Source organism: Lasioglossum baleicum, chromosome 7, assembly GCF_051020765.1.
Source record: "Lasioglossum baleicum chromosome 7, iyLasBale1, whole genome shotgun sequence".
NCBI classification, from domain to species: Eukaryota; Metazoa; Arthropoda; class Insecta; order Hymenoptera; family Halictidae; genus Lasioglossum; species Lasioglossum baleicum.
The window spans coordinates 8,875,886-8,894,387 of record NC_134935.1 but is presented as its reverse complement, the minus strand read 5'-3'; the positions used below and the strand labels follow the sequence as shown (position 1 = coordinate 8,894,387).

Genomic DNA, 18,502 nt, shown 5'->3' with positions numbered 1-18,502 from the left:
CGAACAGAGCACGGTGTAGATAAAAGTTTTCGACAGTCGCGGCAGTAAATGCGTTAAAAGGAGTAACAAGCTGGTGGGGATTATTCATGGCTCATCAAACACGCGGGTATTTATATTTACACGATGTATTTATACGCGCGTCGTTTCACCTCTTCGGCTTCGGTTCGTCCTAACAGCGGGGCAGCTCGGTAGGGATAAGTTTAAAGATTGCAAGAGGAGGCATTGCCCTGATGGCGTCTCGCGCGCAGCGAGAGAGCCAGCCTCCGCTTCGCTGGGAAACAACGGGGAGGAAAAAATAGGAGAAAAACAAGGCTCTCCCCCCCTGGAGCGTTCTGAAACGTGTGTTGCGTTGGCCAGCCTGGGATGGTTCTATCGCGCAGCAGCCCAGCTGACAGCCCAATCAGCTGTAACCGTACACAAAAGCGTCGTCCAACAGGTCCGCCGAGGTCTCGCGCCCGAACGAAAATCGAAGCGCACCGACGCTCGTTTCAAGGCGTTCGAGTTAATTAAATATCGAATGAAACACACCGCTGTATTACCTCTCCTTCCTTCCTCTCGCGAAAATTCGAAGAAAGAAAAAACAACATGTACGCTAATAACTGTTACCCACTAATTAGATCTAATTACCGTAGATTTCTCCTTTGGTAAAATTCAAACTGAGATACACGGTCGAAGATAACGACACGTTCTTCGCAGAAAGAAAAAATTCATATCCCGTCTCTGACGACTCGTTTCTAGGATTGCAAGATTTTCAGTAGTCAAAAGCGCTAGATCAATCTTTGCTTATATTTTAATAAAAAATTTTATATAAATACAATTAAATTTACTAATTTATATTTTAACGTAAAATTTCCCTTCAATTTCAGATCAGCATGAAAAATATGGTTTTTGAGAGCGATCGCGGCCCAGATTGATTTTTTATCTAGCGCTTTTGACGACTGAAAAACCAGGAATCAGAAGGCGCATCCCGCACCCTTGCAATCCTAGAAAACGAGTCTGCCCCGTTAATTGAACGACATTAATTACGGTACTATACCTGGAAGTAGCTGGGAGACAGAGCGAGAGAGAGAGAGAGAGAGAGAGAAAGAGAGAGCGCGTCGCGTCGGTTCTACACACAAGTTGCGTGTGCTCGTCGGATGTGAATTAATTCGTGTACGGAAATCCCGTGGTCGCGTTCATTAACCGTATTCACTGAACGTCTGAGAGGCGTTCATCGCACGCGCTGCACCGATCGAATGAGCGTTCCCTGCGCGCCCATAGCAACCGAACGAGGGTTCACGTTTGAAACCCCAGAAATGTCTTCGCTCGAAGACAGAAGAGAACAAAGAAGAAGAAAAAGACGAAACGATACTTGTAAGCGACGCACGTGTGAATCGGCAGCGATGGTTGGGAAACAAGCGACAAAACTTTCGATAAGAGCCCCACGGGACCGCTGGTCTAGCGCGACACGCTCTACGCCACTGCAACTTAAATAAACACACACTGGGAGAGAAACCAAGCGCGGAGCAGCAGCACAGCCAGCAGCAGCTTCGAGTTTAGTTAATTCGGGTCATCGTCCTTCGTCGCTCGTCGTGCATATTTAATTTTCCATGTAAGCGTCCTGACGGCGACGAAAACGACAACAACGACGACGACAACGACGGATGTCGCTTTCAAAGTGAATTGCACACATCAACAAGCGCGCTCCGTGCGCATCCACACGCGTCGTGTTCTCGGTCTATTAAATTCGAAAGGCGCTCGTCGGGCTCCGACTCGAGAAACCGTAGTCGAATTACGATCGATAGGTGGAAGTAAAATAGATAGACCGTCCGCGAAGCCGTTTTCCCCCCATGGACAGAAAACAATTTGAACGAGTTAGTGCCAGGCTTCGCCAAATATTTACGATAGAAAAATCGATCGAGGTTTGGCCGTCGGAAACGCGGACGAGAAGCGTTACGTCAATTGCTCTCCACCGCTGTCTTGTCGCGAGACCACGCATACACACACGTATGTAACATGCATACATATATACGCGCGAATGCACAACACACGTCTCGTACATATAGGGTTTTTTTTCTTGACACGAACCACTCGGCACACAATCTATGAAGAAACGTATCGCGAGAGCGTGTGCATTCGAAGATAATTAAAGTCCCAAGAGTTTTTACGACGCGGAGGTGAATCAGCTGCGAGTGTGTACAAAACACGAGCCAGCGCGCATTATCTGGTGACATTGTCGGTTAGGTATCAGCGGGAGAGATTTATCGTCGGGAACGATGCGTATTACGATGTTGCTGCAGAGAACAATATTTGTTTGTTTACGTGGAGAAGCGATAGAGAAAGAATTAAGAGAAACATGATACATAAATATGAAAAATGTTGTCGCACGCGTTTAGAACGATTATCGACTATTAGAACGATCGCATTGTGCAAGATCGTTACACGATTCAGCAATTAACCGCGGAATAAAAGAATCTTGTCCATAGACGCGTACACATACACTCGCACACACACGTGCGGACGTGACGACGGGACCGTTCGATATGGCAGAATTTGCACTGTTACCAAGTGGAAAAGTCCTAATTTGCCGTAGAGAATCAAATCGCACCGAATCGCTAGAGAGCACGAGGAGGAAAAAATGTACGCTGAAGAAAAATCGGTAGAAACACGGTGCGTAACGGGAAAAAGAAACCGAGAAGGGTGTAACGCCACAAAGCGACGGCCCTGATCTTCTCTCGTGGAAGGCAGCTGACAGGCTACCGTCAGCTGAGAGCGTACACAAAGTCCGATGCCGTATGCGCACGTATACTTTTAATCCTCGGTCCGTTCCCGAGGAAGAGGTCACCGTCACACGGAACTCGCGTAGCACGACTCGATCGAACGATTCGTTTATTAAACCAGCGGAATCGTTGCACTTCAGATATATCCGTTCGGAATAAAAATCGTGGAACAAGTATTGCGTCGCTCGATCGCACGACGCGAATGCATTTTCTTTGACTGTGGCTCGCAGAGAGTCGCGTCTCGACAACGCAACAAAGAAACCAGCCGAAGCTGCTGGTGCGCGCCGAGATTAACGGGTTTTTGTTCCCGAACAACAAAACCCGTACCATGGACAAAACCGTTCGAACAACAATCGGTCGTCTCGCAGGACGACAGAACCCGATGCACTTTCGATTGTCGACAGGCTGTCGTCAAGAGAAAAATGACGATGAAACAACAAAATACGTTCTCGTAAGAATACGACGAACGCAAGCTAGTTGATATACGGTGTTGTCAACGGAGAGAAAAGAGCGCGTGCATAAGAAGAGGGTGCATCGCGAATCGAGGGGGTTTACGCACCTCCATATGCATCCGTGGCCGCGGCAACGAACGACGACGCGTGTCCTCGGCCTCTTCGATGCCTCGAGCCTTTGATCCCGGATCACGGTTCCCTCGTCTTCGCGAAATGCCGCAAACAACGACCACGACGACTCGTTTTGATCATCACTAACGCGAAACAGCCGCGTCCAGCGAGCACCGTACTGCTGATCGCCTCGGCGTCGTTCGATTTATTTCGGTTCGTCCGCAGGCGGGATGGTATACGATGACCTGGACGCATGCGCGCTAGACCCTCGAGTTTCCCTCCGGACATCACCGACAGAGGCCGCTTCTGACTACGTTATCTTGTCCTTTTCTTCTTATATGTATTTCTATTTTCTTTGCTACGCTACTGACAATAAGAGCGCGAAACGCGCGGGAAACTTCGCTCCACCGACGCGATCTTTCGTAAACAATGATCTTTACGGTTTGCATTCCCCAAGGTGGAACAGGAAACGATCTCGAAAACCTCTACTACATTTTCGTAGTAAATTCCAACCTAATCCATGTTCAGATTTATTGTCAAATAAACAGAAATAAATGTCTACGATATTTTCACTACTTATATATTGGGATGGAAGAGAGTAATTTCGGTACTGTGAATAGAGAAGCCCAATTTTTTTATTTAAGCTATGAACTTTGATGAGTAAGATATTTTCCCGTCTGTTCCATGATTTTTTGCCAAAAAGAATAGATTATTAGATTATTTTTTCCTCCGACGTCTCTCGCAACAAATGCTATGGTTCAAGTGTCGAATGGCGGGAGATGGGTCCATCTGAGCCAAGGTTATAAAAGTTCCATTTCAATTTGAATTTCCTAGCAGTTCGTTCCAATTCTGAGGTATTAGAAAGAAGCTTCGAAAATACGTAAGGATTTGAATATAGCCGTGGATTAAAACTAGTCGAATTAAAAATCGGCTTTGCATTTTGGATTGAAAAAGAAAGAATGCTAATTGTCCGTGTGGCGAGTTTATATGCACATAGGTGAAATATAACTGACATGCTAATCCGTCTGCAGGGAAGGTCAGATATTTTAGATGTAAGAATGAGAAGAAAGGCACGTTAAAGCTCGTCTTGTAATATTTCATCGTCGAATATCCTCTTTTGTTTCTTTTTTCGTTCGTGTAAAGTGTAAATGAATGACTTACGTATAAATCGGGAACGCATCCGTATACAAGTTTCTGTTCGGAAAAAATCTGTATATGTGTTAAAACTATATAGGAAGGCTACCTTTATTTTTACTTCTTTCATTTCTTTGCGCAATTCTATTAGCTATTACATGTCTCCGACAAAACTATTACAAAAGTTCGCTATGCTGAGTGATTTTGTAAGAACATGTGAACGCCTTTCACACACATATATGTATATCCGTCGGTCTCTCTCGGTATCCGAAAGTAAAAAAGTCACTGTCGAGAAACGGAGAAAACTATATACGAGAAAATGTTCGAAACGACAAACGCTTGTATAAAAGAAAAAACCAAAAAAGGTATTATTAACAATTCGAGAAAGAAACGAACAGTTACGATGCAAAAAACCGTGGACCGCCTAGAAAATCTATTTGTACAGTTAAAAAATTTAATGTCGTTAGACATTCTATTCCCCTCTTCTTTTTCTTTTCATTCTTTTTGTTGCTTCCTTATATTTACTACCTAAAACAAGATTTATAAATTCCGTTATTGTACATATTAAACTTTACGATTAGACACCTTTTCTGACGTTTTTAAAAAATAAAACCGCAAATCGCCCGATTTCTAAACGTTCCACTTTCCTGCACACTCGAATGCACGTGTACACTCGAATTTTTACGGTTCCTCGATATCCATTCAGTGGAACAGAAATTTTCTGATTCTCCCGCGCGCTCTTAATTCTCTAGAATTTTTTTAAACAAATTGCACGAATCGTGTTAACGTAAAGGTATGGTTCCAAGACGCCATTTCTCTTTTTTTTATTGGGCAGACCTACAAATTTTTCTGAAAATGCCCCGTAAATGCGCTGCGTCTGCCACCCTCTCCTTCCATTCATTCTACATACTCATTTTTATCCGATCACTCACACGATCAAACTCATTTCTCTCGCTTCTTTTTTCTTTCTCCACCATACAAGCACAGCATGAAGGATAACAACAAAGCAGCAGTACATAAAAGAAACTTAAATCTTTGTTTTATGTTTGTTTATTAATATTCGTTTTTCTTATAAAGTGATGTCCTACTAATTAAAAGTAAATTAAAAAAAAAAAGAAAAATGAAGAAGAAAAAGAGTTCACCTAACAATAGTTAATATATTCAGTAAAATTCATCATCTCGTTAAGGCAACTAATTTGTTTAGTTTCATTTTACATGTCTAGAGTAAACGATATATAAAGTATATGTAAAACACTAATATATGGTTATTTTTATTTTCTTGTTACAAGCCTTACATATTTAGAATATAATATGTATACTTTGTATATATACTCTTGTAATAAAATTGATTACTTCGTATTCGATTCTAGAGATAATAAATATATCTAATGTGTAATGTTAGTACAAGAGAAGTGCGTGCAGAGGGTGGCAGCAGGGTGCGCATTTGGGAGTGCTATTGTTCCAGGGACCAACCAGTCCCCACTTTCTATATCGTCTCACATAGTGACATTTAACTGTATTGCTTTAGTGTCCACAGAGCACGCCTGTTGTTGTTGTTGTTGCTGCTGTTGTTGTTGTTGCTGTACCTGCTGTTGTACCTGCTGCTGAACTTGTTGTTGAACTTGTTGCACTTGTTGCTGTATCTGCAGCTGTATTGTTTTTGTATCAACCGTACACGTTTGTTGTTGCGGTTGTTGGGGCTGTTGCTGCTGTTGTTGCTGCACCTGTTGCTGTTGTACTTGTTGTTGTTGTTGAACCTGTTGTTGCACTTGTTGCTGTTGCACCTGTTGCTGTTGTTGCGCTTGTTGCTGCTGCTGTGCCTGTTGGGCGGCAGCCTGGGCAGCTTGCCTCTGTTGTTGCCGAAGTATGCTCGGCGGCGGGTCCATGTGCTGGCGTTGATGCAATAACAAATGATTTTTCTGGTAGAACGCTTTGCCACACTTATCGCACACGTGCGATCTTATGTGGCAACTGCCGTCCGTGTGACGCCGTTGGTGCTGGGACAAACCGTGTTTCTGCGCGAACCCACGACCGCAATCGGGACAAAGGTGTGGTTTTGGCTTCGGACCTGTACCCACTGGCGGTGATGTTTGCGTTGCACCGTGCATATGGCTGACACCGGGTGTTCCAATGGGTCCATTCATCTGTAAACCGAGATACAAACATTATAACGCGCGTGTTCCGCGTTTCGCATCGATAGAGGCTGTACCTGATGAGTTGTCGACGTGTTAGGAGTAAGAAAGTGTCCAGGAGTTTGCTGGAAGGCGGCCGCTAATCCACAAAGGTCGGTAACGAGTGTTCGATCGCCAGAATGTAACCTTAAGTGCAGAGTAAGGGCTTCTCGATTCGAGAAGTCCAATCCACATTCCCTGGAACAGTGAACAGCATAAATATACGAGAAGATTCACACCCACACGCGTACCAAACGTAGAACCTCTACCGTCTCCTATTTTATCTTACCTGCACATTAACGGTTTCTCGTCCGTGTTCGTGTTATTGTTATGAATCTTAGAATGGGCAACAAGGTCGGATTTCCTAGGAAAAGCTTCCCCACAAACGGTGCACGCAAACGGAGTTTCTCCTGTGTGCAGACGCATATGCGCCAACAGTGTTCTTTTCTGGAGGAATTCCTTTCCGCAAACAGTACACGAGTGTGGAACTCTGCCATGCAAACGGCCGTGATTCACTAACTCGAACTTTCTCTGGAAGGTCGCACCACAATCGGGACAAACGAAGGGATGTAAACTGCCATGGAAGCGCGAGTGCATCGTCAGGTGATCCTTTTGCGAAAACGATTCTCCACACTCTTCGCAAACAAACGGTCTCTCCCCTGAATGGAATTTACTATGAGTCACCAGATGACGTTTTAAGGGAAACGATCTTCCGCACTCTTGACAAATGAATGGCCGATCTCTCGTGTGTACTCTGGTGTGCGTTACAAGGTGATGCTTTAATGTAAAAGACTTTTTACATTCGCGACATTGGTAAGGTCGATCCGCGCTATGAAGGAGTAGGTGAGTATGAAGACAGTGTTTGTGTGCAAAACTTTTGCCGCAATGAACGCAAACATGAGGTCGCTCTCCCGTGTGAACCCTCGCATGCGTCGTAAGATGATGCTTGAGGAGGAAGGACTTCCCGCATTCCGAACAGGAATACGGCCTTTCTTTTGGGACTCGTACTTGACTTCCTATATCTTGCTGCTGTTTCACCTTTGTTTCGATTTGCGTGGTGTTGACGTGTGTCAGAATGTGTCCAAAATGAGCAGCGGTGTCCGTTTGACTTGTTACCACGTTGTTCGCGTTGGCTTGATTCGAGGCAGCGGCTGCTCTCTTCATTAAAATTTCATTGCACTCTTCCGCGGTAAGTTGTATCGGTCCAATGGGTGACATGAAATGCTTACTCATGGCATGCTTGTCAGCAGTGGTAAAAACTAGCGTATTGGAAAAAAGGGATGGCGCAGGCGTTGGGTGAGCCGCGTCGCAATTGCAACCTCCTTTGTCGCACGTTAACGAAAACACGTCGTGTTTCTTAACACGTACAAGGGTGCCGTGCGTTTGATTATGAGCTCCAGCTGTATGGCCATGGTGCGTCGTCGGGGTCTGCTGACAGGTTTCATTCATTGTGAACATCGGCCTACGATGCGTACTATTGGTAATTTTAGGAGGCTTAATGTCAACCTGTATTTTCTGACTGGAACCTTGGTCTTGATTATTATTCACGGCGTAATTGATATTCGTCGCGAGTTCACCCTGTGCATTTTCCCGGGCTTCAGCACCTGGCCCACCAAAGGACCAGGTATACCCAAATCCTGTGGCTACGTTACTAGGAGTGGTACACATGTTTGACAGGGGGGTAACGGAGGGGGTGGGCTGGCTGGACGCGGTGCTCGTTGGCCCCTCCGTCTCTGTCAACGCATCGTCCGCACCACTTCTCTCCACTACAACAAATTGATCGGCGGGAAATATTTTGAAAGGTTCTAAATAAACGTACCCGTCACACTCCAGTATCTCGTCGTTGGGTTTCAAGATTGGGAATCATATCTGCTCGGAGGCAGTTCTAACGCGCAATAATATTCTGGTCTGTCTTATTGTCCGGAGAGATCCTATAATGACCAGCGTGCATAAAGTAACGGGTGCAAGGTGGTCAACACCTTGCGACTGTTATCATTCGTCTCATAAAAGTAGTCGGTATGCAACGTGTTCCCAAGCGTTGTTTTGTCAAGCTTCGGAACACGCACAGTGTTTCAGGAGGTGAGGCGAGAGTGCTGAAAGAATTGGAGCAGGCGGCAGAGGGGGCCTGTGCGCTGTAAACCAGGCTTTCGCAAATCTGCAGTCGTTTTCGTATCGTTGCCGCGCCACCGCGCGCCAATGGAAAAAATACGGTGGTCGCTGGACTTTTCTATGTATTCGAGTCTGTGAGTGATTTTTCGTTTCGGTCTACGGGCCAGCGGCGTCCACGGGTCTCCTACGACAACTTCCACCGTCTTCTCACGGCACTCCCACACGCTCACTTACACTTCACCTTCTTTCCGCGTATTTCGCGGCACCGAACCTATACTTTGACATACACACACGAGCAGCCGATGGTCATTAATTTTACAGAATTGCATATTTTATTGTCCATACAAAATAGCCTCATATATCGGCCATTTTATTTGTAAACTACCAAAAAACAATGCTGCCAATGCACGCGCCGTTTTGGAGGGAGCAAACCTGGCAATACCGTCATCTAGCACTTCCGTACTGGCAACACTGTACCGCCGACGCGTTGACGCGTTCCTTCCACCATATTTAAATGTTCACAGGTTACGAATCATTGAAATCTTTCTTCTAACAAATTTCTTCCGATATTTCATATTTTTTCAATGATTTTATATCTTTCGCCGATACACACAGCGAAACGTGATCTCGCCGGTTCGTTCGAGTCCACCGTGAAACGTCATAAAACGCTGACAGAAACGAGTGTCTCATCGCTACGTCCGGTAACCTATAATTACAGATTCAATGGTAAACAATTATTTCTGGCGGCAAAGGGTCGGCGAATGTAGAACGAGTGCACAGGTTGTCGACTGTATTGTCCTTACATCTCCAATCCCCTCGTGTCCCAACATTCTAACAATTTATTCCTTTCCGGTTGCGTTTCTTTTCAGTCACAAACACAGCCGTATATATTATGAGTACATTTCCCTCCAAAACGCTCACACGCGCATCAACTGATACACAAGTGTCGACACTGTCGACTCGTCGAAAGTAACGCTCGGAAAATGGTATCGCGCGTACTGATCTTCAACTAGCAAATAAAAAATGATCTACTATTTTCGTTTCTTTTGAAAATATCTATTTTCTCGTTAATATTGATTTCTTGGCTTTCGATATCTACCGACTAGAGCGGTACGTGGTGGAGAGAGAGGGGGTAGTTGCTCGTTTGCATAGCCGTTCTTTATTATTGCGTGCAAATTGTTCGATTATCAGTGGGGGAGGGGGTCAATATGATGGACGCGATGCACGTGGATACGGAATAAAATGAATTATAGGAAGAACAAAGTTGGCAGAGGAGAAATTGAAAGTAAGGATCTAAGGAAAATATATGTATCTAATGATATATGTGCAAGATACAATGGTAGACATATAATATTATTGGTAATAGAGCATAATGACTAGACTGCGGATTTTCATGCAAAATAAAACTTGTCTGCACTGATTGCAAGTTACAGGAGCAAAGCAGACATTTCTTTCTTTTCGTAATAATTTTAATCGGTTGAAAATAGTACATTTTTTATCTGTACACTTTTTCGTATTTAATAATCGGATTGTTACATATGAAAAATTCGCAAGTACAATCTGTCTCACGTAAGAACGGACTCGTTCTGCGCAGCTCGACTGATCGCAGCGCCTTGCTGCGAGCCTCCCAACTCCACTCGTTGGCTCATGCTCGTTGTGCATTAGGAGTTCTACCAATCAGGGCGAACCTGCGTAGCGAACGACGCAAACTGATCATTTGCGAAGTCCGTTCTTATGTGAGACAGATTTAGATAAAAGGAGGGATTGGAGTGGATCAAAGAGGTTTAGTCTGAGCCGGAGTGGGTGGAACAAACTACAAGAAAACAATTAGAATGATCATCGCCGGATTTATAGCTGATGTATCTGACGAGTTATGAGATGTGGGGGCATCTAGGTGGCACGAGAACGGAAACACCGACGTCGACGTTGCTCGGTTGGTCACCGTCGACGCAATAACGCGGACTCAGCAACTGATAAGCAATCCCGCGCGTTAATAGCTCCCGCGCAACGCTTGGCTCAAAGCCAATGCGTACTTCCGGAATCACAGTGTTACAGTTATTAACAGTGCTCGTTCATTTATCGCGATTCTTTCAGCTGACTATGCGGCGCGTACCCACGCGCTTTCCCAAACATGATTCACGAAAACGTACTACATACATGAATAGATAAATAACATAAATTCTTGTCGAACACCGTATAGTTTATGTCACTATACGGATCCCATGACGCAATAAAGTGAAAGGATTAATGGTCGAGCTCGAAAGAGAACGAAAAGCTATTGAAGAGCGAGAGCGAGTCGAATGACGGGTTAACTCGTTATCCACGGTTGGAAGGTCAATTATCATTTTTAATAAGGATAACGATGCACTTTATTTTTTCCGACATTTTATTATTTTTTAATGTGCTACAATAATTAGTAGACTGCGGATAGAAAGAGATAGAAAATAAATTGAATGTTATTTTTGCTCTTAATGATTTTAATAGAGGAGAAATCATTAATCATATATTGACATCTTCAATTTTTAAAATTTTTCAACAATTTTGAATTGCATCTTCTCAATTTTGCTATAAATGCATAAAGAAGTCTAGTAATTAGGTTCTTGCACATGAACAATATACGACATTGTTCTCAGGACATCTTCAGCAGGATCAGGAGGTTTTATATAACTATATAGTACATATAATTCTTTAACAATATTGTTGGAACATTCTGTAAATTAAACTTGAATCTTGTATAATGGTATTTCTTGTTCGAAATGCTTCATAACATTTGCATTCTAAAATCGGACATTCCATGTGGACTTATTTGACCGTTTCTGTTTCCAGAGGCGATGCCTGTTGCGGGCTGCGCGCTGCGCGTCGGACTCGCGGATTTTTACCGACGATTTGCACGGATTATATCTCGGCTGACGAGATGATTAAAAAGACTTGCGTCCGCTTTAGCGTAGCGTGACCTCTTTTTGACACGGTAAATCCCCGCAGCTTCTTACTACGGCCCTTTCAGAAAAAAAGTTTGCCCACCCCATGGTTAACTGGCAAGCGCCTCGAGCTGTCTGCACGCGCACCTGCCGTTTATATCGCCGTGGCGAGAGGTGAGACGAGAGGCGAGAGCCCGTTTCTTACCACGCGACGAGGACTTATGCCCCCTTGATAGATTACTTTTACCACCAGTGACTCCGTGTCACTATACCAAAATAACGTTCCATTCCACCCGGAATCGTCGGATTGTTTAAACAACCGACCCGTTATTTTTTTACGCAACACGGATAAGCGCGTTGCTAATTAATTACCCAGACCTCCGCTTCCGTCAGAGGAAACGGCTGCATTCGCTACACCTCGTGTTTCGACCGTGCAAATCATTCTCTTTTCTTGCTTCTTCGCGATATTTACGCCGCCCTTTAAGACTGTAAAACGAATAAACTTTTAACATACGCGGGCTAATACCTTGTTTGTAGAGAATGTCGAGTTACACTATTTAATGTATTAAAAAATATGTAATTCCATTAAAACAAAGTTAATTTTCACAGGGCGTTTATCCATTCGTTCGCAAGAAGATGAACAGACTCCGGATCTTTATACAGAATGATCATTTTCTGCGTCTGGAATAAGGGCAGGCTTGAAATCCGCAGTTTAAAGGTGAACATTAGGGTATTTAACTGTTCACATTATTTATGTTTCTCTGTTTAAACAATTGCAGAGTCCACGTCCAGGGAAGAATTCTGCGTGGTAGTTGTCAGTAAGTATTCGAACGAGAAATTCCTAAATGGAGAGAGCGCATCGGTGCGTTTATGTGAGCGAGGCCGGAGAATCAGCGGACAATTGATTGATTCATTTAGTAATTTAGCTGTAGTTATCGCCGCAGTATTATCCGGTCATAAAGTTTTGCCAGGTTTCAGACGACGACGTCCGGGGTCGTGAACGAGAAGATACGGTCGGCGCTGTACGTCCGCGGTTCCTCGATAAATAATTCCCATAAAGCTTGGTCGATAAATCTCGGGCTGGCAAGCAGGAGCATCGATGAAGCGTTTCCGTATCAGGAGACACGGGGACATGCCGAAACCGCGATTTGTAAGACAAATGCGTTGCTCATGTAACCATCTGTTAAGTATGTTTCGCTTGCGCGATACGTTTGAGCGCGACGATCGAGGGTTACGGATCGCCGACGATGCGTAGCCTTCACCATGCTGTTTCTACCACCCCTTGTACCGTCCCTGTCTCGCTCGCTCTCTCTCGTTCGTTCTCTCCTCCCTTTTTTATGAGGAGGAGACAGCGTAGAAGCAGGGAAGAGAGCCGAATCCTGAGGCAGTGGACCGTGAATGCGATACCAGGTCTGCCGGTGCTACGGTATGGGGGTGGTGCCGTCAAACAACCGTTTGTCGACCATCCCTCCATGGTGCAGTCTCATCCTCCGCAGGTCAGTCGCGATTTCTGCGAATCAATTACTGCTGGGTGATATTCCCGCTGCCACAGTGGTCGGAATCGAAAAATTTAGTGACATTTGCCGGACTGAGAGTCGCATTTTCTTTAATACTTACCGTACCACGACCGGTCAAATGACCGGTTTCATATTTTTTATTTTTCAATTATTGAAATTATAAAGATGTTCCCATTAGAAATTATTACATAAATTTATTTATTCAAGCACCTATTCTTATCAAAATTGTGAGAAATGTATATCAGTCACCTTTTGTACTCGGTACGGTTAGTGTTGGAAAGTTTAGAATTTGTTTCCCGGGATGAAACAACTTCGTACAGTTATTTCAGCATACTTTTCCCTACAATATTACTTGATAAGTTCAAATTAATTGTTGTTTAAAGACCTCAGTGTCGTATCGTTTTACGCTAAAGACAGTTTTGATTGTCTACCTGCCAGCCTACGTCGGTGTTCTCTTTCCTTCAGTCCTGAAACGTGTAACGTATTGTTTACAGTCGCGGCGGCGCAGATGACAGAGACGACAACACATCGCCTCGTTATGCAACGCAGTTTATCATTCACGTGAACGATGAGCAACGGCGCAGTCGGCGGTTCAAAGAAGCGGACACGTGTCGGTGTATTGTTTAGAAAAAGGTGATACGTCGTCGCCTCTGTTAGTCACAAAAGGAAAGGCGATTACAGAGGGGACCCAATGCGAGACCCAGTCTTTCTCTCTCTCTTTCTCTTGCTGCCTTGAAAAAATCTACCTGACAGAGGATCGAGGTGTACCGATCCATACACGTTCAGATTAGAGTGCGTCAACTTGTATGTCAGCCCCATTCGAAGACACAACAGACCCCGCGCCCGTTGAAACCGGCGGAGTAAGATAATCACGCTGGTGGTTGCTCGAGTCGTAACCTAGGCGTCGCCGCCTTTTTTCCATCGGTTCTAGAGGCTTAATTAAAAGATGATTACCTAATGAGGGCCATCGATACTCTCGGCATCTATACTCTCTCTCTAACGAGCCTCCCTGTCGCTGGGAACATCTATATAGCGAGCTATAATTTCGAGATCTCTATCTGACCCTTCGCCGCGGCCGGTTCCCCAAAAATGGATCCGTGTCCCGAGAGGGCCGCATCCTTCGCAGCAATTAGTTACCCCCACATTCTTGGCCCCGTTCGCCTAATTTCGGGGATCAGTCAAAAATTAACGATGCCATCTATGCATCTATGCCGGATTTTCGTTTCTAAGTAACGCTAGGTTCCCGGAACAATTCTGTATTACATTGTACAAATAACAATATACATATACGTATATTAAAAGAAAATAATTTGATGAATAATTCCTGATGGGTTGTATTTTTGCAATCTCGATGATCGTAGATTAAAAATATTAGAGCTCGCCATTGTAGCAGGTCCCGTAAACCTAGTACTAATTGTTACAATGTGTAATGCAACAGCATCAATTTCAATCCTGCATTTTAAAATTGTTTTTGCGGGAGGCAAGGGTGCGGAAGTCGACGAATTAAACGAGCAGAAGTAAGGTCCGAGGCGTCGCGCACGTCGCCCCGTGGGGTGAGAGATAGAGAGAGAGAGAGAGAAAAATGATCCCTGACGAAAGGGCGAAATGTTTTCTCGTCCATATATCGCGATCAGTCGTTTCCACGCGATAGATCACGAGTCACGTGCCGGTGCGCGCCGGCTCATCGATCACGATTAGTCCTAGGAGTAGCCAGAGGAGTTCATCGATTCCCGAGCCACCCCGAAATCGACTCGCGTAACGACAATTCGTGCGTTCATACGTGCAAGCGATATAGCACACTTTGATGGTGCAGGCTCGGAGCAATTGTACGTTACCTTGGCGGATTTCATTGTTGCGAGAAAGTCAGTATGGGAAAGGCGCGATATAGAAAAGCGGGGATTCGCGCAGAAAGATGATACAGGCTTTTGATCTTTAATCCGTGTCTTTGGTCACGGATGCATATTTGAATCTCCCCTGAAAGCCGATACAACGCCGCGCCGTTCTCCGGAGCAACGAGGCCGACCGGGCCTGAACACGCGTTGCGTGGGGACTCTTTGTTCCCCCCTTCGTATAAATGTATAAAACTCCGGCGAGCCGGTCCCCGGGGTACTTTGCCGATCCGTTCGACGCTCACTTTCGAATCTATCCGCCAGGGAATTTCGCGTTATGTTTGCCATTCCAGCAGAACGGAACCGTCGGGCTTCTTTGATCCGACGAATCGCTGAGCCGATGGCTTTTAAGCTCGTCGAACCGGACGACCATATGGTTATCGTAACAATAATTTTATGAAATTGATTATGGTCGACGATCTGTACTGCATCTGGGTAAAAATACCTTTAATATTTGATCGTGCCACTTGAATTTTTCAATGATTTTTAAAACAGTAGTATTCGGAGACTTTCAACATTAGATAATTATTATCTAATTATTAATTAACATTAGATATTCCGACAAAGTGCTATTGTTTCTAAAACGATGTTTCCGTGTTTGGTTTTTCGCCATACAGCAACGATACGTATGATTACGTATTAGGCACACTGTTTTTCCCCATTCTGTGCACGATGAAGTATTCGGCTACTCATTCCAGAAGGTACCATAAGCTCTCACCACAGCCAGAAGAGGCACAAATGTGACGCGGTATTAATCGTTGCTGCAGCGAGTGTTGCAGTAGTATAGGAGGCTTTTATGGTCCCAAGTGTTTCTCGAGACTGCGAATATGCCTGGCGGCTGAAAAACAGCTAGGATTCTCAGAAAATCTGAAAAATATGAAGTCGATTACGAATCCGCTGCTCGGTGGAATTATTAATAGACCGAATGAAATAGTCCGACACCTGTGGTGACATTTTTTTGTATAACTATGTGGCAAAGTAGGTGGCAAACTGGTGGCAAAAATCTTGAATCTGACGTTGTGTAGGTTGCGCGTCGTGTCGCATCGGTTAGGCATTAGCTCAAGTGATAAATGAACGTGTAGCCGATAAAAAGTCTCGGTAGCAATTCGAGAATAGGCCAGTATAGAGGTCAGAGCGGATAGAGGTCGATCCCCGTCTCGTGGAATTAGGCATTAGTTGGCCATGGAGTATAGAGGAACGAAATCCCCTGGCATCCAATAGGATCGAGACGATCTGAAAAGGAGAGGCAAGATAGGAAATAGGAACGAAGGAAAGTCGTCTCTCGCTCTCTGGCTCCCTTTCCTTCGATATCTCTCACTTCAGTGGACAATGAGACAATAGAGAGACGTTTGCGAGACGCGATAGCAGTCGGATTAATTCTCGATCGATTCCAAGGGAACTGTTCTCCCTCTCGAACATCATCACTCTCTCCCTCTCGTGTCGAGCAATTCTTTGTTTTAGTCAAATTCTTTTTCTACAGATTGCACATGTTTCTTTCACATAAAAATATCGTGATTGACGTTTAATTGAAGAATAGAGATCCACGTTTTTTCTATATTACGTGTTACAGGCGGTTTGTCGTAGCCTGTAGATTAAATACGTCTGATCTGAACGTTTCGTAAGAGAACGTTACCTGGGTCAATCAACTCGCTTCAATTGATTAAGATAAGTGAGGAAGATGCGTCCCGCTTCTCTGCGTTCATGTATTTTTTTCTCTTACACTTAGTTTTCATTTTTTTATTTATTTATTAAGATTGCGTCAACAGCTAGGTTATTAGTAGACTGCGGATTTTATGCATTTATGACAAAAATGGATACGTAGGTTGGATGGGTAAAGGTTGGACATTCAACTTGGTTGTCTTGTTTACAAATGCTTACAAATTAGACTGTTTATTAGACTGTTAGTCTAATAATCGACGAGCTGAGAAAAAATGCTGTTCATACGGGCAAGTGGGATCGTTCGTGACGGGGTATCTCGAGTGTGAATAGAATGATTGGTACGTTATCAGAATATCGACGAGACAAAGAGCAGAAGCGATGTTCCAGGCCTGGCACGATCGTAGAAGCTTTAAGATGAAATCGGCTCGGAGGATCAGGGTGCGGAGGGATTCCACACCGGTGTATCCTTATCCCTGAAAAAGGGCGTCATGCATGGCTCGCACCGGGGTGTCATCTGCACCCCCTAGATATCGCCGTACCGGTACGAGAGCACTGTCGACGATCTTCACGGTCAATATAACGGACGTCGTAAAATCAATTAGCAGCGAATTGTGCCGTAGCCCGGATCGTGTGCGCCGTATACAACGCTCGTAAAGATTTCTCTTTTCTCCGTGTTCTGTGATCTCTTCTCTTCTCGATCGCCAGACCAGTCGCCAGTCGCTCGGTTAAGCTAAAAGTTAGGCCCGATCGTTAGGTACTCATTGTTTGTCAAAGATGTCCCCATACGACAAACTTAAATAAATTTTTCAAAATTCGCTCGAACCAATCGAATTTTCAGTAGATCAAATTTATCGAGAGAATTAGGAAGAAGATAGATTCGTCCTTTCCCGTCTCGTACCCACGGCATCATCCTAGAGTTCTAGAGATCGTGAGATATCGAGTTTCACGGTAATTTCGACTATACCGTTGCGCTGCGTCGTGCAGAGAACTGCACAATGTTCCGTTATTGGGATGCTAACAGAAGTATTGCGCATTCAAACTTTGTTTCCTGAAACCGGACACGGGTTCCGACCATTTTGTCCGGCAGTTTCCAATTTCTCGGAACCACTTACAAAAACCGAACTCTTGAGGTTCCCTAACCAGTAGAAGCAAACAGAAGCGCGACATTCCAACATCAGAATCGTCGGTTCCATTGTAAAACACCTCGGACGACTTAATAGTCTTTGACGTATCGACGGATCTCCCACGTCAATTTCACGCGATCCCGATTTAACAATTTCACGATTAACCTCTGGACTTTTACGCATTTGTGACTAGACTCCGGATTTTATGCATTTGTAATAGAAATGAGTAGGTACCATTTAAAACTGTTAAAAGATTAAAGACTTTGAGAGTATTATATATTATTTTTACTACATTAAAATTATTAGTGAGAAATGTAAATTTATATTAGATATAAATTATATATTACGGAAACTTTACGATCAACCTCAACGAAAAAGGAACCATCGACCTTATTTTCAAAAGTAAACGATCGCAAGTCATTTTGCGTGTTCTCGATTTCGTCATAAATAGACTCCGGATCTTTATGCAAAATAAAAGAAGAAATATTAGATGATTGCGTAAGTGCGTGCCCGATTTGAAAATAAAATTCAATGGTTAAATTTTAAAGAATACAACTTTACTAATCAATTATACACATAGTCACCATTATTTTCTAATCGTAGAGAATTTAACCATTTTTTAATTTTAATTTAACCAATCTTTCACCAAATCTTTAACC

General features: G+C 44.1%; 2 protein-coding genes and 1 long non-coding RNA gene across 5 annotated transcripts in view; 1 reads left to right on the top strand and 2 right to left on the bottom strand.

Annotated features, from left to right (window-relative positions):
* Ypel (Yippee-like) overlaps positions 1–3,561 on the bottom strand; it is a 43,095-nt gene extending 39,534 nt beyond the window's left edge. Inside the window, exon 1 of the mRNA XM_076427633.1 lies at positions 3,319–3,561. The gene's annotated coding sequence lies outside the window, so the exon portion shown is untranslated. The remainder of the gene's footprint in view (positions 1–3,318) is intronic.
* Positions 3,562–4,542: 981 nt separating this feature from the next.
* LOC143210606 (uncharacterized) lies at positions 4,543–8,711 on the bottom strand. 2 transcript variants are annotated; one of them, XM_076427615.1, is made up of 4 exons: positions 8,134–8,711; positions 6,917–8,055; positions 6,666–6,825; positions 4,543–6,600 (listed from the first exon to the last, which is right to left on the bottom strand). In XM_076427615.1, the coding sequence occupies exons 1-4, from the start codon at positions 8,293–8,295 to the stop codon at positions 5,953–5,955; spliced, it is 2,109 nt and encodes a 702-aa protein (XP_076283730.1). In that variant the 5' UTR covers positions 8,296–8,711; the 3' UTR covers positions 4,543–5,952. The 2 variants fall into 2 exon arrangements, with proteins under 2 accessions (XP_076283730.1, XP_076283729.1); XM_076427614.1 differs by having other exon boundaries at positions 6,917–8,711.
* A 393-nt stretch (positions 8,712–9,104) lies between these two features.
* Positions 9,105–18,177, top strand: LOC143210618 (uncharacterized). Of its 2 annotated transcripts, XR_013009302.1 has the most exons (5): positions 9,105–10,021; positions 11,563–11,828; positions 12,264–12,372; positions 12,434–13,150; positions 13,666–18,177. It is a non-coding gene; the product is annotated as an uncharacterized LOC143210618 (long non-coding RNA). The 2 variants fall into 2 exon arrangements; XR_013009301.1 differs by having other exon boundaries at positions 12,264–13,150.
* The last annotated feature ends 325 nt before the right edge of the window (positions 18,178–18,502 follow it).